This window comes from Leptonotus elevatus, chromosome 14, assembly GCF_054856555.1.
Source record: "Leptonotus elevatus isolate MCC_2025b chromosome 14, RoL_Lele_1.0, whole genome shotgun sequence".
In the NCBI taxonomy this organism is placed as follows: Eukaryota; Metazoa; Chordata; class Actinopteri; order Syngnathiformes; family Syngnathidae; genus Leptonotus; species Leptonotus elevatus.
In genome coordinates this window covers 4,828,963-4,845,400 of record NC_141252.1, presented here as the reverse complement: position 1 = coordinate 4,845,400, position 16,438 = coordinate 4,828,963, and the positions used below count along the sequence as shown (strand labels likewise).

Genomic DNA, 16,438 nt, shown 5'->3' with positions numbered 1-16,438 from the left:
GGTTTTACTTTTGATACTACGGGAAATTTCTCATTTCCAACTTTTATGGAGATAAAAAAAAAGAAAAAAAGTAACGGGAAATAAATACAGAATTGATCATTGCAGTAAAACAAAACAAGTATGGGAATTTATTTTTCTTTTGAAACACTGAAAAACACATTTAACCTTAAATTAAATACCACAGGAATAAACAAAATGAAGACTTCTGACTTTGCGCATCGAGTTGTGGAATTGTAACATGTAGTAACTACTAACGTGCAGCAGATGGCGCTGGAAACCACCCAATTTGGAACTTCGCAACAAAGCACACTACTTAAAAAAAATCTTCACTAACATGACAAACTGCATTCTAATGTTTATCATATTTTACACAAACGAGTTGCCGCTCAAACTTTGTAGTGAGAGCTTTCAAACAATATGCACATGTATGGAATTCCTGTCACCGGCAATACATTCATGACATCATCACTGTGCTGCTGCTGCTGCGAACGGTTGTTTGTCAGTGCATCGACGCCGAAAAGAGACAAAAGAAAAAAAAGACCGATCAACAGTCGCTTGAATTTCACAAATGTTATTATCATGCACAATTCTAATGTCATCGAGTTTTGGGAAATTACAGCAAGTCTTTGGGAATGTCGGCGGCTTTCAACGACATTTTGGACATGAACTTCGCACAAACAAGCAAAGACAGGCTTATTGCACAACCCTGCAAAAGTAGCACAAAAAAAATGTCTTCCTGGAAAAGTCTTAGGTTAGTCTTTTGGTCACGTGTGTTGTAGAGATAACACGGAATATATACACGCCAAAGACAACATCAAGTCCAGTTTGGCAACTATTGGCCTGCACTGACATTGCAATTACAATTGCAAAGTAAAAAAAAAAAAATCGCATTCAAATCTGTGATCCAAGTCAGACTTTAAGACCACATTTTACACATAAAATTGCAACATTTATCATTGAAACTTTTTTCATCATAAAATTACTTTTTTGTGTGAAATGGAGACTTCTTTTCTTTTTGACTTGCTGTAAAATGATTTTTTTTAAGAAAAATTGTTTATTTTCATAAAATTCAATTTTTTTGCTGAGTGTACACATCCGTTTTCATTTTTTAAAAAACGACACACTTTTTCATGTATAATTTCAGAAAAATTCCTGAAATATTCAGACTTTTTCTTGCTGACTTATTTCGAGCTGCAGGGTTAAAACTTTTTTTTTTTGGACATTTACAACTTTTTTGGGTCATATACTTTTTGGGGAATTTTTTCTCTCTCACAAAATTGCAATATTTTGTCAAAAAATAAGAACCCTATTGTGATGAGTTTACTTTTTATTTAATAACATTTTAAATGTAAAATACTGACTTTTTCAGACTGTTGATATATTTTTTATCATTTTAAAATGAGGGTTTTTTCCCCCTGTTGAAACTCAAAACCTTTTTGTCATAAAATTGTAGCTTTTGTGATGCGTATACCATTGATTTATTTATTTTTTAAAGTCAGACATCAGATTCTCATCCAATTCAAACTCCTTTTTTTTGGAAGAATTCAACATTTTTCCTGTAAAAAAACGAATTTATAAAAAATGTAAGTGGTACCATTTTTCTTGTAATCTTTTGACTTTTTGGTGTCATTTGCTGTCGTTTTGAGTCTCAAAATGACATCGACAACCGGCAGATTTTCCCCCCTGGTCACAATTTTTTATTTATTTTTTAATCCTAAATGTTCTCCGTCAGTGCGCGGAAGGACGACCCGAGTGTGCCCGTCGCCTTCACGTGCCCGTTGGCCAACAATGGTCAGCGGCAAAAAGTATTGTCTTTTTCCTTTCCCCATCCAGTTGCGCTGGACGAGCAAGATATCGAGTGTGACGTTACAGGCTACAAGACGGACATGTAAAAACGCTTAAGGGGCCACAGCAGCCTCGTTCTGCCCACCAGGAAGCGTCAAATCCAAATGGAAAAAGTGGCATTTACAAGCAGCAGGAAAGGAAGCGCGGCGGCGAGCGTCAACGCGGCAGGTCGCTGTGGCTGGCGCTCAGGTCGCGACTCTTCCTCAGACGATGATTTCGTTCCTGGATGGCAGCAAAAAAGAGCAATTACTCAAACGGATCCAAACTTGGCTTCACCGGTTTACCGCCAATGACGGCTACGGGCGTCAACGATCCGTTTGAAGTGGGCTGCAAGGGAACGAGTGAAAGGGGACCATTTGAGTCGCTGAGGGCGAGAGTGGGCTAACTTCACTCGGAGAAAATCTTTCACATGAAGGTAGCCATTGTTGAGCCGCAGGGGCCAATTCGGCATGTTTCCCGATCAATTAGTGCAATGCTGGGCTAAATCCCATTTTCACGATTGATCAAATCATCAGAACATGAATTAGCTCAAGATGATTATATTGACAGAAGTTGACATTTACACCAAATCCCAGTTTGTTTATTTCATTCAGACAGCTGAGATCAAAACTTCAATGAAAAGAAAAAACAAACAAATGTCTCAAGGGTGGGCAACACACCAGTTGCCCATTCTTGACTTCGATGATCGTGATCAGGCAATGGAACTCAAAATTGAATTTTTTTCCCTTTCAAAATCGAAAGTGGAATTTTCGAATTCAACGTGTCTTGTGCAATGTGACGAAACAAGTTAGCCCACTCTCGTTCTCAGTCGCTCACATGATGAAAAAATGTCACTAAACGAGCTAGTTGCTAATGTTAGCTTGATCACAGCACACATTTTAAAATGACAGCTTGAAAAAAAGAAAACAAAGTTCTAGGATTTGCAACAAAACCATGATGTCATCAACGTTAGTTTGATCACCGTTTCAAGCGAGTCTGTCAAAAAAACACTTTTCACTTGGAGATCGTGTGAACAGCAAAATGAAAAAAAAAATATATATATTTTACAATCGACCAAACAATGTTTTTTGTTTTGTTTTTATGAATGGAAAGAAATACCGTCGGTATATAATTAAACATGACCACATTCAAAACGCAACTCTTATTAGGCGTTATCGAGTAGAAAAACAAGTTAGTGGGATGGCAACATGCCGTCGTCCGACATTCACGTTGAATGACAACATTGTCCTTTCCAGTGCGCTAAAAAAATAAGCACATTTTCAGTCAATAGTTGTTTTTTTTTCAAATTCATCATTCGAGCAGAAAACAGGGCGTCGTCTAATGACAACTGCGATGTGGAATTGAAGAAAGAAAAAAGACGGCATTTTAAATGAAGAAAAAAAAGTTAATTCACGAGTTTTACACACAAAAAAAGTGAAAATACATATACTTGTAAAATGAAAAAAGTTGGTTTGAATCATAATTCAAAGCGACAAAAAATCACACTTTTATGAGGAAAAACATTTTAACCATACAAAAAAGTTGGACATTTTACGTGGCAAGCTGAAAATTTATGGGCAAAAAATGTTTTCATTGTACTTGAAAAAGTCATTTTGAGAAAAAAATCATATTTTGTACGAGTTTAAAATATATATATACATGAAGTCATGAATTTACATTGAAGTTGAATTTTACATAAACATTTAACATTTTTATACTTTACAAAAACAATTTTGATTTCCATATTTTATGAGAATGTCTACAAATTGAAATGAAAAGTCATTAAAAAAAATCCTTTAAAGGGATACTTGACACATTTTCAGCAGTAAAAAGTTAATATTTTGTGTCGAGTTAATTTGATAACTTCATTACTTTTCATCTAAACAAATGTTTCCATTTGCTGTCGACTGATGACATCACCTGTGCTGAGGAAGTAGGTAACGACCAATCATGGCTCACCTGTTTTCTGGGTTTGGTCAGCAGACTGAGCCATGATTGGTCGTCAGCACGTAGAAAATTTTGTTTTTAAAGGAATTGTACATGAAAGTATTTTTTTTCTTTTTAAAGTCGTATTTTTTTGGGGGGGGGTTAAAATTAGAATTTGACCTTAAAATAGTCATGAGTTTACATTTATGAGCAAAAAGTTTGATACATGAAAAACATCATTACACGGAGTTGAAAACGAAAACTCCATTTCACGAGAAAAACGCATTATTCCGACATGAAATTGCAAAGTTCTTATTTTAAATGAAAACGTGATGATTTGGAAAAAAATGTCACTGAACGTATCGTGCTTACTTGGTAGTTCGGCTCATTGGGCGCCGCTTCCTGGCTCACATTCAGAACCCCGAGCGAGCTGGCTCGTTTCAAGCTGCGCCCCCCCGCCGGATGGGCGTGGTGTCATGCGGGAGGGAGGGGGGGAGGTTTTAGGGGTGAGGGGGAGAACACGCGTGTCTCGGTTAATCACACTCGGTTAGTGTCACACGCTCACGTCAACAACTACGTTCAAGTGTCGTGTTGCATCTTGGGAATGACGACGATGACGACGATGACGACGATGAAGGCGGTGACATCACGGCCATCGCTTTATACTGGCTGTCATTTTAAAGTCATGAAGCCGTTACCAAAACAAACCGGTTTGGATTATACATGAGAAAGTCGGAATTTTAACAGAACCTTTTCATCGTTTATGGAAAATTTCGATTTTGAATGATACACGTCCATTTTGTCAGAAAAAGTCCGTCTTGTATTTAAAAACAATCCCAAATTCATGAGAAAGCCTTCAATACATGAGAAGTCTTTGCATTAAGAAAAAGGTTTTCCGTAATTTTTCATTTTCAAATTCAATTGTTACCTAAAATCCTAATTTCACACACAAAAAAAGTTTTAACTCTGTAAAGAAAACATTTCAAACATGTGAAATGAGTCAAAGTGAAAAAAAAAAATCATAATAGTTGTAATTTCTTTCACATAAGACTTAACTATACGTGAGGTCGTAATTTGACTAAGTTTTAATTTCGCATGAAAACAGATGAGATGATTTTAACTGAAGTCACAAACGGGAAAACTATTTTCATGATACACGGAAAAAAATTTGAAATTTGAAAATAAGTGAATTCAAGCGAAAATAATGATTGTGATGTCATCATCGTCATCGTGATGTCATCAACTTTCCACCATCAAGACAGGAAGCAGGAAGTGAAACCAGACCAGAGAGCACATGCGGGTCCGCATTCAAGTGCCATTTATTCTTAAATTAAAAAAATATATAATGAAACACACACAAAACGAGCCATGCAGCGACAACAGCATGTAACCTTTCAAAAATAAAACCAGACATGAAAATAAAAGCCCACAGCAGCCCACAGGAAGCCACCAGATGCAATAAATATTAGTGAACACCCCCCAAAAAAGTCATCCAAAATAAAAGCAGATATTGTGCAGCTGCATTTTTTGTCCCGTTCTTTTATTTCCTAAGGGCCGTCATGAAAATATGACTTCCTGTACAAGAAAGGTAGCAACTCTTTAGCTTTTGGTTAGTGCAGCAGGCGCCCCCTGCAGGCTTGGAGGTCCAGCGAGTCCCTCCTGCCGCCTGAGAGAGCAGACGGGTACGTTTTGGTGATAGTTACCCGGAATTTTTGGGCTCGCCGCCGCTGCCTTTGAGCTTGCGCACCAACTTCTCGCTGCTGCGGCGGAGCGACGCTCGCAGTTTGCTGAAGGAGCCGCTGCGCTTCAGCGCGCCGGAGCCGTCCTGATGTGGGGGAGACAACGCCACCCGCCGGACACAACATTAGGAACTTGCGCAGTATTCTTCTGGTATGTTACCTTGACGTACAACGTTTTAAACCGAAAGTCAAGGCACACTTTGATCGGCAGCACAGGCGCAAACAAAAATATGTTTCGTTTTTCTTTGTAATTCTTGCATTGGATCTCATCAGGTGGCGTACCTAATGAAGTGACCTGAGGTGTGACAATAAAGACAAGACAAGGGGGCGGTCCTAAGCGTGTCTTGGGTTGGACTCCGTGGTTACAAACTGCCTTTTCTCTGCCGAGTGAGCGGCTCGGCGAACAAAGAAGTCTGGCCGACTTGAATGGAGAGCTCCAGCAATCTTGTCCGCTGTCACCACAACTTGTCGAGTGTATTTATTTATAGATATTTGTTGTTTTTATTTCCATGTACATATATTTAGTTTAATTTAATTTTCAAATACATTTTTTTTAATATCCGTTTTTAATTTTCACTTTTACTCATTTATTTAGTGATTTATTTATTTTGAATTTTGGCCGTTTTGGCCCGCCATCCTGTCCACCTGTGCAAAATCGCGCAAGTCAATACCCCGTAGCATTATGGGAAAAAATACGTTTTGTACGCTTGAAAGACTATCATGACGTTCGATAGACATCGGCAGTTCCACACTTCCGTAGATTTGTGCCAATTTTTCTCTCTATCGTGGGGAGAAAAAAAATATTGTAAAACAGTCATGATCGATTTTGGAATTAATCAGCTGATTCATCTGAATTATCGGAATTTTCGGAATCGGCATCCGCCTCAAAAAAATCGATACAAAGATTGACTATCTGTCACACTGTTGATCCATTCATCAACTCGATGGCAAATATATTTTCAGGATCAATATTTCTTTACTAATCAATGAAAGGGAGCGCCAAGATGGAAGTCTTAAAACGGACTACATCGTCGACATCATAAAAAATATCAATCTTTGTTGTGGTTATTGTGATTTTAGGAAAAGAAGAAGAAGGAGAGGAAGAAGCGTCAGACACAAAGTTGATGTCAGCCAAGAATTCGTTTAATTGGAAGTTAAGAAAGATGCACACGTACACACAGCGGGCGAGCACAAGCAGCGGAAGATTAGTAACAGTAGAAGAAGAAGGAGGACAACATACAAGGAGATTGGAATTCATTCCCTAATCATGATGTAGTGGAGCGTGAAAGTTCCTCTAAAAATTCCAAACGTAGCGATTGAGTCGGTCGGGAATGATGAGCGATCGCAAACGCGGTCTTTCGTCATTCCCGACTCACAAATCGCCACGCGGAGTTTCATGTACAACATGCAAACGACGTCTCCATGACGGGACGCGCTAACCGCTATTTACACGCAAGCGAGTTGACATTTCTTCCGCACTATTTACAGCACTTTGGAGCAAGTGATGATGAGATGAGATGAAATCCGAGCGCCGCGGGCTGGAAAACCTCTGCCAAGGAAAAATGCCTACACATTTTGTTTTTGTAAATCCACGTTTGAAGGTAATTGCTGAACATGTGAAACGGCCTCATTTTATAATTGTGATTTAAAAAAAATTAATTTAAATATCCAAATCCGGCAGGGTTGTTGTGCGTCAAATGTACAAGATATTAGTTTTGGCTTTTATGGGACTGTAAAGTGTTGATTGGTTGTTCTAAATTTGAAACAGGGACAACTTTTATGCGCAACAGTCAAAGCTTATTATTCACGTTTAATAAATATTTCATTCATTTCAAATTAGCTAACCAATTATTACATTAAGGACATAAAAATGTAGACGTATTTTTTTCTCGTTCACTAATATTTAATCATTTTTATTTATAGTAAATAAACCGATCATTAAAATGGAGAACTGAATTAAAAGATTAAACAATTAGACACCGTGTGGTCTACATCTTTAACACAACTGTTTTGTATGTGAAATTGTAAAAAAAAAAAAAATGATGATTGATGATTTATGTTGCAAATAAAAATGTAAAAACGAAGATAGAGGCGGGCCCAAAGAAATCAATAAAGTTTTTAGCTATTAACAAAATGTCAACTTTAAAGGTCTTATTGCAGCAATAATGAAATTATTTAATTATTGTCAGGGAAGTTTATTTCCTGACTCGCCACAGCTACAGCTACTTGACCAGGCCGTGGGTGATGAGCCACATGCTGCTTCACCTAGCATGAAGTAAATATTATTGCCAGTTTGTTGTGACACTTTTTTCAAAACCATGTTTAACTTTAAATGTTGGACATCGTAGGATAGACGAGGTTTATTTCCCACTTTGCAGTTTCAGCCGTATAAGTCACATGACTATGAGGTCATCAATAGGAGACACTGCAATGTTTCTTGAGTGGACTACAGAGTGCGTCTCAAAAAGAAGAAGAGAAGCGGACGGCAGAAAACATCAACACGGTTACAAGTTGGATGGTTTGGCCTCTCTGGGTTTAAAACGACCGAACGTTCCTCCCCCGGCAGAAAACGAAGACGAAGCGAGAGCGAGGCGTCACTGCAAAGCTCGAGGCGTCCATCGCAGAAGACGAGCGTTTACAAGCGCTACAAGGCATCTGGAGGTTGTTAGGCCTGCTGGTCCAAGCGGCGGCGGAGGAGACAGGAAGAGGAAGAGGAGGAAAGACAGACAGACACACAAGGGCGGACAGAGAGATGACCAAGAAGAGAAGTTAGGCAACTTTCTTAATGAGCGCTCCGGTTTGGGTTCTTGGATGCTGTTGAAAGGTCAAAGTGCGCCACGAAAAGATGACATGTGAGCAGCCAGACTGGCCGACATTGTTCAAGCTGCACAATTCACATTTTCTGTGCTTTCTGGCTGCTAACATGTCAAGCAAAGCAGGAAGCTTTACGTTACATGCAATATGCACACATTGACGTGCACGCACGCACGCATCAAACATGAAATAGGAGTACAGTACAGAGCCCATGTTGACATAGTGGAGACAAAGACACGCATTTCCTCTCAAGTGAGACACTTTTAAGGCACCCCATTTGGTGACAAAATGGCTGACAGCGGACGATGCTGATTGGTTGTCAGAGCAGAGGGGGCGGGGGGTGTTATGACAACTGTTGCTATGCAGATCGACATGGCGTTAGCGGCGTGGGGGTGGGGGTGGGAGGGGCAGGAGGAGAGACATGATATCAAGCCACGGTTAGAGCTGCACAAGAAGTTTGTTTTGAGGAGTTAGTACGAGACATCTTCGAGAAAAGAGTCCAAAGTGGACCAATGGCGTCCTACAGAAGACTTAAAAACACTACAAGTTGCAGTGTTTGTTGTTGACGTGAGTTGACACACTTGCTAAGAAGCACAAGAAGCATCTAGCACAGGGGTGCTCAAGTTGGGTCCTGGAGAGCCCCTATCCTATCCCGCCTGTTTTCCACGTTTCTCTCCACTAACACACCTGATTGATGATCACGATCGTTATCAGGCTTCTGCCAAGCTTGCTGATCATATATCAGCTGTGTTGGAGAAGGGGAACATCCAAAACCTGCAGGACTGGAGTTTGACACCTATGATCTAGAACATCTACTGTATGCGTTTCCAGCAAGCAGTTGAGAAAATCTTGATGCTTCTTTTGTATGTGGGCAGGCGGGATGGTGTGAACATATCAACTAGGGGTGTCAGGCGATTACAATTTTTTAATCGTAATTTCATATCTGTTCTCATTGTACAATAAAATGCAAAATCTACGTTTTCATACACTTGTTAGCGTAAAAGTGGGGAAAAAATGTTAAACTAATAGAAATATGGTTGCATCTTTTAGTCATTGATACAGTCATTTCATAATTCATAAATTTGAGTTTAAATTAAAAAGATGTACTGTACTGGAAAAAATGAGTGTGATATTGATTTGTGTTGGTCCTTTTTCTGCCACTAGATGGCATAATTGCATTTGTAAGACGGTGATCTTATCTTTAAGATGAAGTGACTTGTGAAATTCTGCACATTTTTAAAATTGTAAAATAAAGCTTGACCCCGGTCTCCACAAATATAACATTCTGATTACATTTATTACGGCTAAATTTGTTTGTCTGCGGCTTTCCAAGTAAGGGGCGGTCAATAACCGCGCGTAAAAAAAAAGAGTGACGTTAAAGGAACTTTTCAATTAATTCAAAATCGATGCACTCATTTTGACACCCCTAATATCAACATAAAGGTGCTGAGAAGATGTCGAAACGTAAACATGGAGCAGACTGAAGTGGACCAAAGCGTACTGCTTGATGGAACTACGCAGCGGTACCTTGACTTACAACTTTCAATTGATTCCGCAACGATATTAACTTGCTTATGAAATCCATTTCCTCCATGAAATGAATTTCCACGACTGTCATTTTAAATCATTCACTGCCACCTGCTAATATATTTGTCAAATGTTTTTTTAACGCAAAGGCGTGAGGGATGGTCCAGAAACAAAACACAAAAAAAACTCTTTTTTTTGTGTTAAAAAGATGCAAGTGCATCGACTCAAACCAAATCGAATCATTTTTAAATATATTGAGATACAAATAGAATATTTTTTAATTTTTTTTGTCAGTTATATCTTTGATGGAAAGGGCACATTTGCAGTACTGACGTGCAATCAAATGTGTGTAAAATGACAACAAAAAATGGCGTCATACCGTCTTAAACTACGCCAGACCAGATCGAATTGCACTCAGTCGAACCAAATGGAATCGTTTCACTTTCAAATCAAACAATCCTTGGATGTCTCGTCATTTGTGGGGAGACGCACGCTGCCCGACTCGGCCGCGAATGCCAACATTTTTAAACCATCGTAATTGGGGACAGACCGATTATGGGCCAGACCGATTATGGATAGTTAGTATCTGACTGAACGGCGAATGCTTGCAAACGTAGCGAATTTAGGGTTCATCAGGATTTGTAAGATGTTCACAGACAGTTTTTACTTTTGGAAGAGAAATGTTGAACATGTTCAGACATTTTTTCACTGTCTGCGAAGGTCTTTTGAATTCTTTCCCCAACCGTGACAAAAAAAAACACATTTGCATGAATTTGTCACTCAGCGAGATGCAGAACTTTCCATTTATGTGTTTATTTCAATGACCACTTTATAAAAGATGATGCTGACACTGGGAAGTTTTGAGTCCCTAAACATTTTATTATATAAATAAATAAATATGAATTATATAAAAATAAAAATGATGTTGACATTTTGGAAAACTTTATTGACTTGCTTATTTTTTTTAAATAAAAAAATAAATAAATTTGTTGAAAATTTAAAAACAGGCTTAATGGCATTTCAACAAAGTTATTTATTTTTTGACACAAATATTTTCACTCTTACTGCAAAAGAATATGGCTTAAAATATCGGTTATTGGCCTCCTTGACTACTAATAAATGTTTCCGTTTTTTTTTGCGTTTTGTTTTTTTGCCCTTCAGCAAAGTCGTATATTTGTGCACCAGTAAGTCAAGGTACCACCAAGTCGTCTCCTGCAGCTCCCTCGCCGTCAATCAACAACATCCTTTGACGACTGCGACCATAAAGTATCAACGCTGAGTGTAATGGCGAGGGCTGTGTACTGCACTTACCCCGTTCCACTCCACGCTCATACTCACTTCCTCGCCGCCGTCAGGCCCGCTCTCGTACTTGACCGTGTCGGAGGTCAAGCTCTCGCGGCTGCGCTGCTTCTCGCGAGCTTCGGGCTCGCCGAGCACGTCGGCCACGCGCTGCTTGTGAGCCGTGTCCAGACCCTCCATCGGAAAAAACAAAAAACATTCCACATGTAAGTCAAGGGGCTCATTTTTGTGGCCGTGAAAACGTACGCGGAAACTTGTGTATGGATGCTTTGACAACTAATTGAATAAAATATTTTGTCCTCAGGTGGAAACATGAACCAAACGCAGATTTAGATAATCAAAGCCTAATACAGATTTGACTATTTCAACAATAGTGTTTATTTTTACGTGGCATGACAGTAATTTGTGGTGTACAGATGACGTCAGGACAGTCCGCTACGAAGGATACGAGTAAATAATGTGAAATTGACCATATTGACCATATTTGGACACGCAAGCGACATTTTTGACGTTAGTATTCTTTTATGCAGCTATTGAACACTTCATAAAAAACGGGAAAAATAATAAACTCCCAACTTGAGCTAAACTGACACGGGCCAAAGTGGAGGTCATTTTCGGCTCATTTGATATGCGTGCACGTGAGCAGCGGTCACCTGCTTCCGGGAACGCATGGCGGCCTCCTCCAGGGTCTCGGCCGCCTCGAACTTGCCCTGCCGCTTGTAGAGCGCGCCCAGATTCTTCAGGGTGGTGGTGACGGTGGGGCTGCGCACGCAACGAAACACTTGTGCACTTTTCGGTTCTGCTCATGTTGCTCTTGAAATGAATTACCTGTCAACTTTGCAAGCTTTGTACCATCCTCCGTACTCTCCGAAAGGCGAGCCGTCCTTTTGCTTGCCCTGAGAAAACAACAACATCCAACCGAGTTTGTTTGAATCAGCCGACCGCATTTTCTTTAAAACTCCAAATTCAGAGAAATCGTATTCAAATAAGTTACACAATTTCGATGTGATTGATTGTGTTTTTTGTTTTTTCTTAATCCCTGCACGCTTGGTTGAGGTCCTCCACTTCAAAATTGGAAGTTAAGCAACGCTGGTGGGATTACGGCGGCCTTGGCAATAACGCAGCGTTGAGGCTTCATTGCGGCGGCGGCGGCTAATCCGCGAACTCAAGACGGTGCCTTCTTACTGCAGCTTTTCTGTACGACTTAGCCGCTCCAGTCAATGTGTGGCAACACTGGTTACCATGGCGACCGTAGCACCGCCATCAGCAAGCGACGAAGTGGACGACGCAATCGGAGAGCACAAATCCAATCCTCTTCACAGAGGATAAAGAATAGATTGCTGGACCTCATGGCAACAAAAAGCATATTCAGTATTGGCCCAGCAGACGAGGGTTTGTTGGTCCTGCTTGAGACATGGCGGCCCTACGTGGCAGCGGGGGGGGGATGCTGAAGTGCTGCTTCCACCAGTGAAAATACAACCAAAACGCTTGCTTCTTTTTCGTCAAACTAAGGGCTAGTATGAGTTTTGGCTCATTTGCATGAGAAAGGACCAACCCCCTCAAAACACACAAAAGTTTAACAATAAATGTAAACATACTGCTTTTAAATTATTTTATATTGAATTGTCTTATGTGTGATTTTAAACTGCGGCTGTTTTTCAAATGCTCAACGAAAAACCCGGCCTGTACAAAAAAGGACAACATCTCGTTTAATGTCTTTAATTTAAAAAAATCCTTTTTGCACATTTGTGGGATTCTCACAAAGAGACAAGCTTTCTGATTGTAGTACAAAAGTATGAACGTTTCCTCACCTTGCTTTGTTCCTCCCTCTCCTCGGCGTGCATCCAAATGGGTTTGTTCTCGCCTGCAGTGTAAACAATAACAGCATTTGTGGACACAAGTGCGTGCGCGTGCACGTGCACGTGCGTGCACTTTTATACATTGTGGGGCCCATACACGCGTGTTTTTCTAGGTTTATCTACCATTGTGGGGACCGACTTGAAATTGTGGGGACATTTGGGTGGTCCCCACAAGTTCAGACCTCTTTTTGAGGGTCAAGACTTGCTTTTAGAGTTTAGGTTTCAATTGGGTTACGGTTGAGGTTAGGGTAAGGAATGTGGGTAGGCAATCATTTTGGATGCTTGGGGTTAGAGGGAGGGGCTAGGACAGGGGTGGGCACACTCGGTCCTCGGGGGCCGGAGTCCTCCAACACATCTGATAAATGATCAGCAAGATAATAATGATCCCGTTGATTGGAATCAGCTGCGTTGGAGGAGGGAAACATCCAAAACCTGCAGGACTCCGGCCCTCGAGGACCGAGTTCGCCCACGACTGGGCTAGGAAATGCATCATGTCAATGAGATGTCCCCACGATGATACAGAGACAAATTGACAGGTGCACGCCTTACCATCAACAGAACCAAACTCCCTCTCGTGGGCCCGTGTGAGGATTTCTTTGTAGAGCGTCTCGGCCTGCTTGAACTTGCCCTGCTTGAGGTAACAGGAGGCCTGGTGGAGGAAAAGTTGACAGCACCGTCACAGCGTGGACATTCCAAAACAATTTTGCATTTTTTTCTCAATGCTGTGCACCTCACCAGGTTGTTCTTGGTTTTGGCCACGTTGGGGTCGTCGGGCCCCAGTTTGGTCTGGTAGATCTCCAGCGCGCGCATGTAGTAGTACTCCACCTCCTCGTACTTGCCCTGGTTCTGGCACAGCAGGGCCAAATTGTTGAGCTGCTTGGCCACGTCCGGGTGGTCCTTGCCCAGCACCTGGAGCGCAACCACAGCAGAAGCGGAAGCGGGTGCCATTTGCTTTACGGTTGACCACCTGCGCACTCAGTTTGCACTTTCTTTCTCGGTTTTAAGCGACCCGGTTGAATTTTTTTTTTTTACGTATCTCAATTATCATGGGGATTGTTTTATTATGTTATCTTAACATATATTACTGTGACTTATTGAGGACTTTTGTCCGGGTCTATGTATATGTGTTTGGATGATTTATTATTCGGGATCGACTGATTAAGGCGCCGATATTAGGCATTTTGATGAATGTCGATATCGGCTTTTTCACAAAATCTGACGGCCGATAAAAGGTCAAGCTAAAACATTTCAATCTGAGGGAACTATTTATTTACATTTTCAGTTAACGTTATAAGAGATGCTGCTGACCCTGGGAATCCTCTGAACCTTTTGTTTTTGTTTGACACTAAAACAAAGAGATGTGAAAGTTTAAGATTTCACGATTCTTTAAATTTTGGGAGAAAAACTGAGCTATGGTTTTTACTTCTTTAAGTTTCCATGTAACTTTTTTTTTTTTTTACTGATAACCTTGGGAGCTCCGTAAACAATTTTAAATGAAGCATATTTTCTAAGATTTTATATATATATATATATATATATATATATATATATATATATATATATATATATATAGCAAAAACACATCACATCCATTCTGTTGAGAATGAAAATGAAAACGTGTTTTCATCTCACCTTCTCTCTTATTTCTTTTAATTTTTTTCTAATCTCACCTTCTCTCTTATTTTTTTCTAATCTCACCTTCTCTCTTATTTTTTTCTAATCTCACCTTCTCTCTTATTTTTTTTAATTTTTTTCTAATCTCACCTTCTCTCTTATTTTTTTTCTAATCTCACCTTCTCTCTTATCTCCAGCGCTCGCTTGCACAGCGGTTCGGCCTCTTTGTACTTGCCCCTCTTTCCATACAGCACGGCCAGGTTGTTGAGCGTGGCGGCGACCTGGCGGGGACGAGACAAACCTTTGGTCAACCTTGAAACCAACGCAGGCCTCAAATCATTTTCGCTCCGACAAACGTCAACCTCTGATCTGAAAACAGAACGCGCTCGGAAAGGAAGTCATCGAGTGTGGCCTTGTCATTTGATCCCATTTGGCGGGGAAAGTCATTAGGACCCTCAAGGTCGTCAGAGACCAGGACAGAGTTGGAAGAAGAAGAAGGGTGAACTCGTTGGGATGTTGTTGTTGTTTTTGTTGTATGTACTGTGTACACTGTAGCATATGGAGAATAGTGTGAAAAGTGTAGTTGTTTAAGTGTACTGTATGAAGTGCTGCCTCCATCAGTGAAAATGCTTGTATCATGTATGAGGCGTATGTTTGTTTTCCGCCACTCACTCTGGGCTCCACTTTTTGCAACTCTTTCTTGTTCCTTGGGTTATTTTGACCAAAGCATGTGACAGAATGATTTTAAATTGCAGGGGGGAAAAAGTACACAATGTGCCTCGTGTAAGAATTTGAATGATACAAGTTCTATTTGCGGAAAAGAGTGAGGAGGAAGTGCTGATTTTATGTGGCAATCACTTTGAGGTGAAAAGTAAGAACGGTGATGGGGAGGGCAAACCTCACAAAATGTTGATCGCTGAAGGTTCACACCTGAAGGAGTTAACACAGTTAGTTTTTTTCTTTTTATTTATACATACAGTGCGTGACTTTATCATCACCTTGCGTCAAAGTGTTAAAATACCGACACAAAAAATCCGTAACAACCTTGGAAGAATAATGTGTCCCATTGAGAAGAAAAACACAGTAATGGCCGTGTTGTCTGCGAGGGAGCCGGCAAAAATCAATGTTATTGATCCTAAAGCGAGCACGAGCGTGCTGTCCGGGTTCTCTACCCGCCTAATTGTATACACAGATAAAAAGAAAGAAAGGTCAGGGTGATGACAGGCCGTGTAAACAAGGCCAATGACTCAGCCCGTCAAATGAGCCGAATAAGAAGTTAGCTACAGTAAATATGAAAGTAGCCCGTTAGCTTAGCTTTAAGATTTTTTTAATCATTCATTTTAAATGAATTTTGCATTTGAAGGCCGGCCCGGTCCCAATACAATACAAAACCATTTGTTTGCCCCGATTGCTGTTTATGAGCAGACCCACAAAACAAATGCAGAACTTTTACATCCTGGACGAAGATCGGTAGCATTGAAAGTGGATTTTATACGATGAACTCACGGCAGGGTGATCGCGGCCCAGCGTCTTCTCCCTGATGGCCAGAGCGTCATTCAGCAGGTTGGCGGCCTCCTTGTACTTGTTCTGATCTCTGTCAAACGCGCGCGCACACACACACACACAGACACACACACAGACACACACACAGGACGAAAGCCCATAAAGCCCAATGACAACTTCCACTACTAACGTTATGTCGCTTTACCGCAGTTCCCACACGTAACCAAAAGACGGACAGATTGTTCCTCAAGGAAGATTTGTGGAGGGAGATAAAAATGAGAAGAACTCGTTAAAATAGTTTTCCAGCAGGTTTGGGTCATTCTTTTGTTTGGG

The 16,438-nt window shown here is 40.5% G+C and overlaps 1 protein-coding gene across 3 annotated transcripts in view; it reads right to left on the bottom strand.

Moving 5' to 3' along the window:
- Positions 1-99: 99 nt before the first annotated feature.
- The window catches only part of LOC147162669 (kinesin light chain 1), a 26,872-nt gene continuing 10,533 nt past the window's right edge, over positions 100-16,438 (bottom strand). For 2 of the 3 annotated variants that reach the window (XM_086095403.1, XM_086095401.1), the window contains 11 exons: positions 16,109-16,196; positions 14,782-14,883; positions 13,724-13,897; positions 13,538-13,637; positions 12,941-12,993; positions 11,958-12,025; positions 11,783-11,891; positions 11,142-11,303; positions 5,454-5,575; positions 4,123-4,195; positions 100-2,067 (listed from right to left, as the gene is read on the bottom strand). In XM_086095403.1, the coding sequence (XP_085951529.1) occupies positions 2,002-2,067; positions 4,123-4,195; positions 5,454-5,575; positions 11,142-11,303; positions 11,783-11,891; positions 11,958-12,025; positions 12,941-12,993; positions 13,538-13,637; positions 13,724-13,897; positions 14,782-14,883; positions 16,109-16,196 (1,117 nt within the window). In that variant the 3' untranslated portion in view covers positions 100-2,001. The remainder of the gene's footprint in view (positions 2,068-4,122; positions 4,196-5,453; positions 5,576-11,141; positions 11,304-11,782; positions 11,892-11,957; positions 12,026-12,940; positions 12,994-13,537; positions 13,638-13,723; positions 13,898-14,781; positions 14,884-16,108; positions 16,197-16,438) is intronic. The other variant, XM_086095402.1, reaches the window with a different exon arrangement.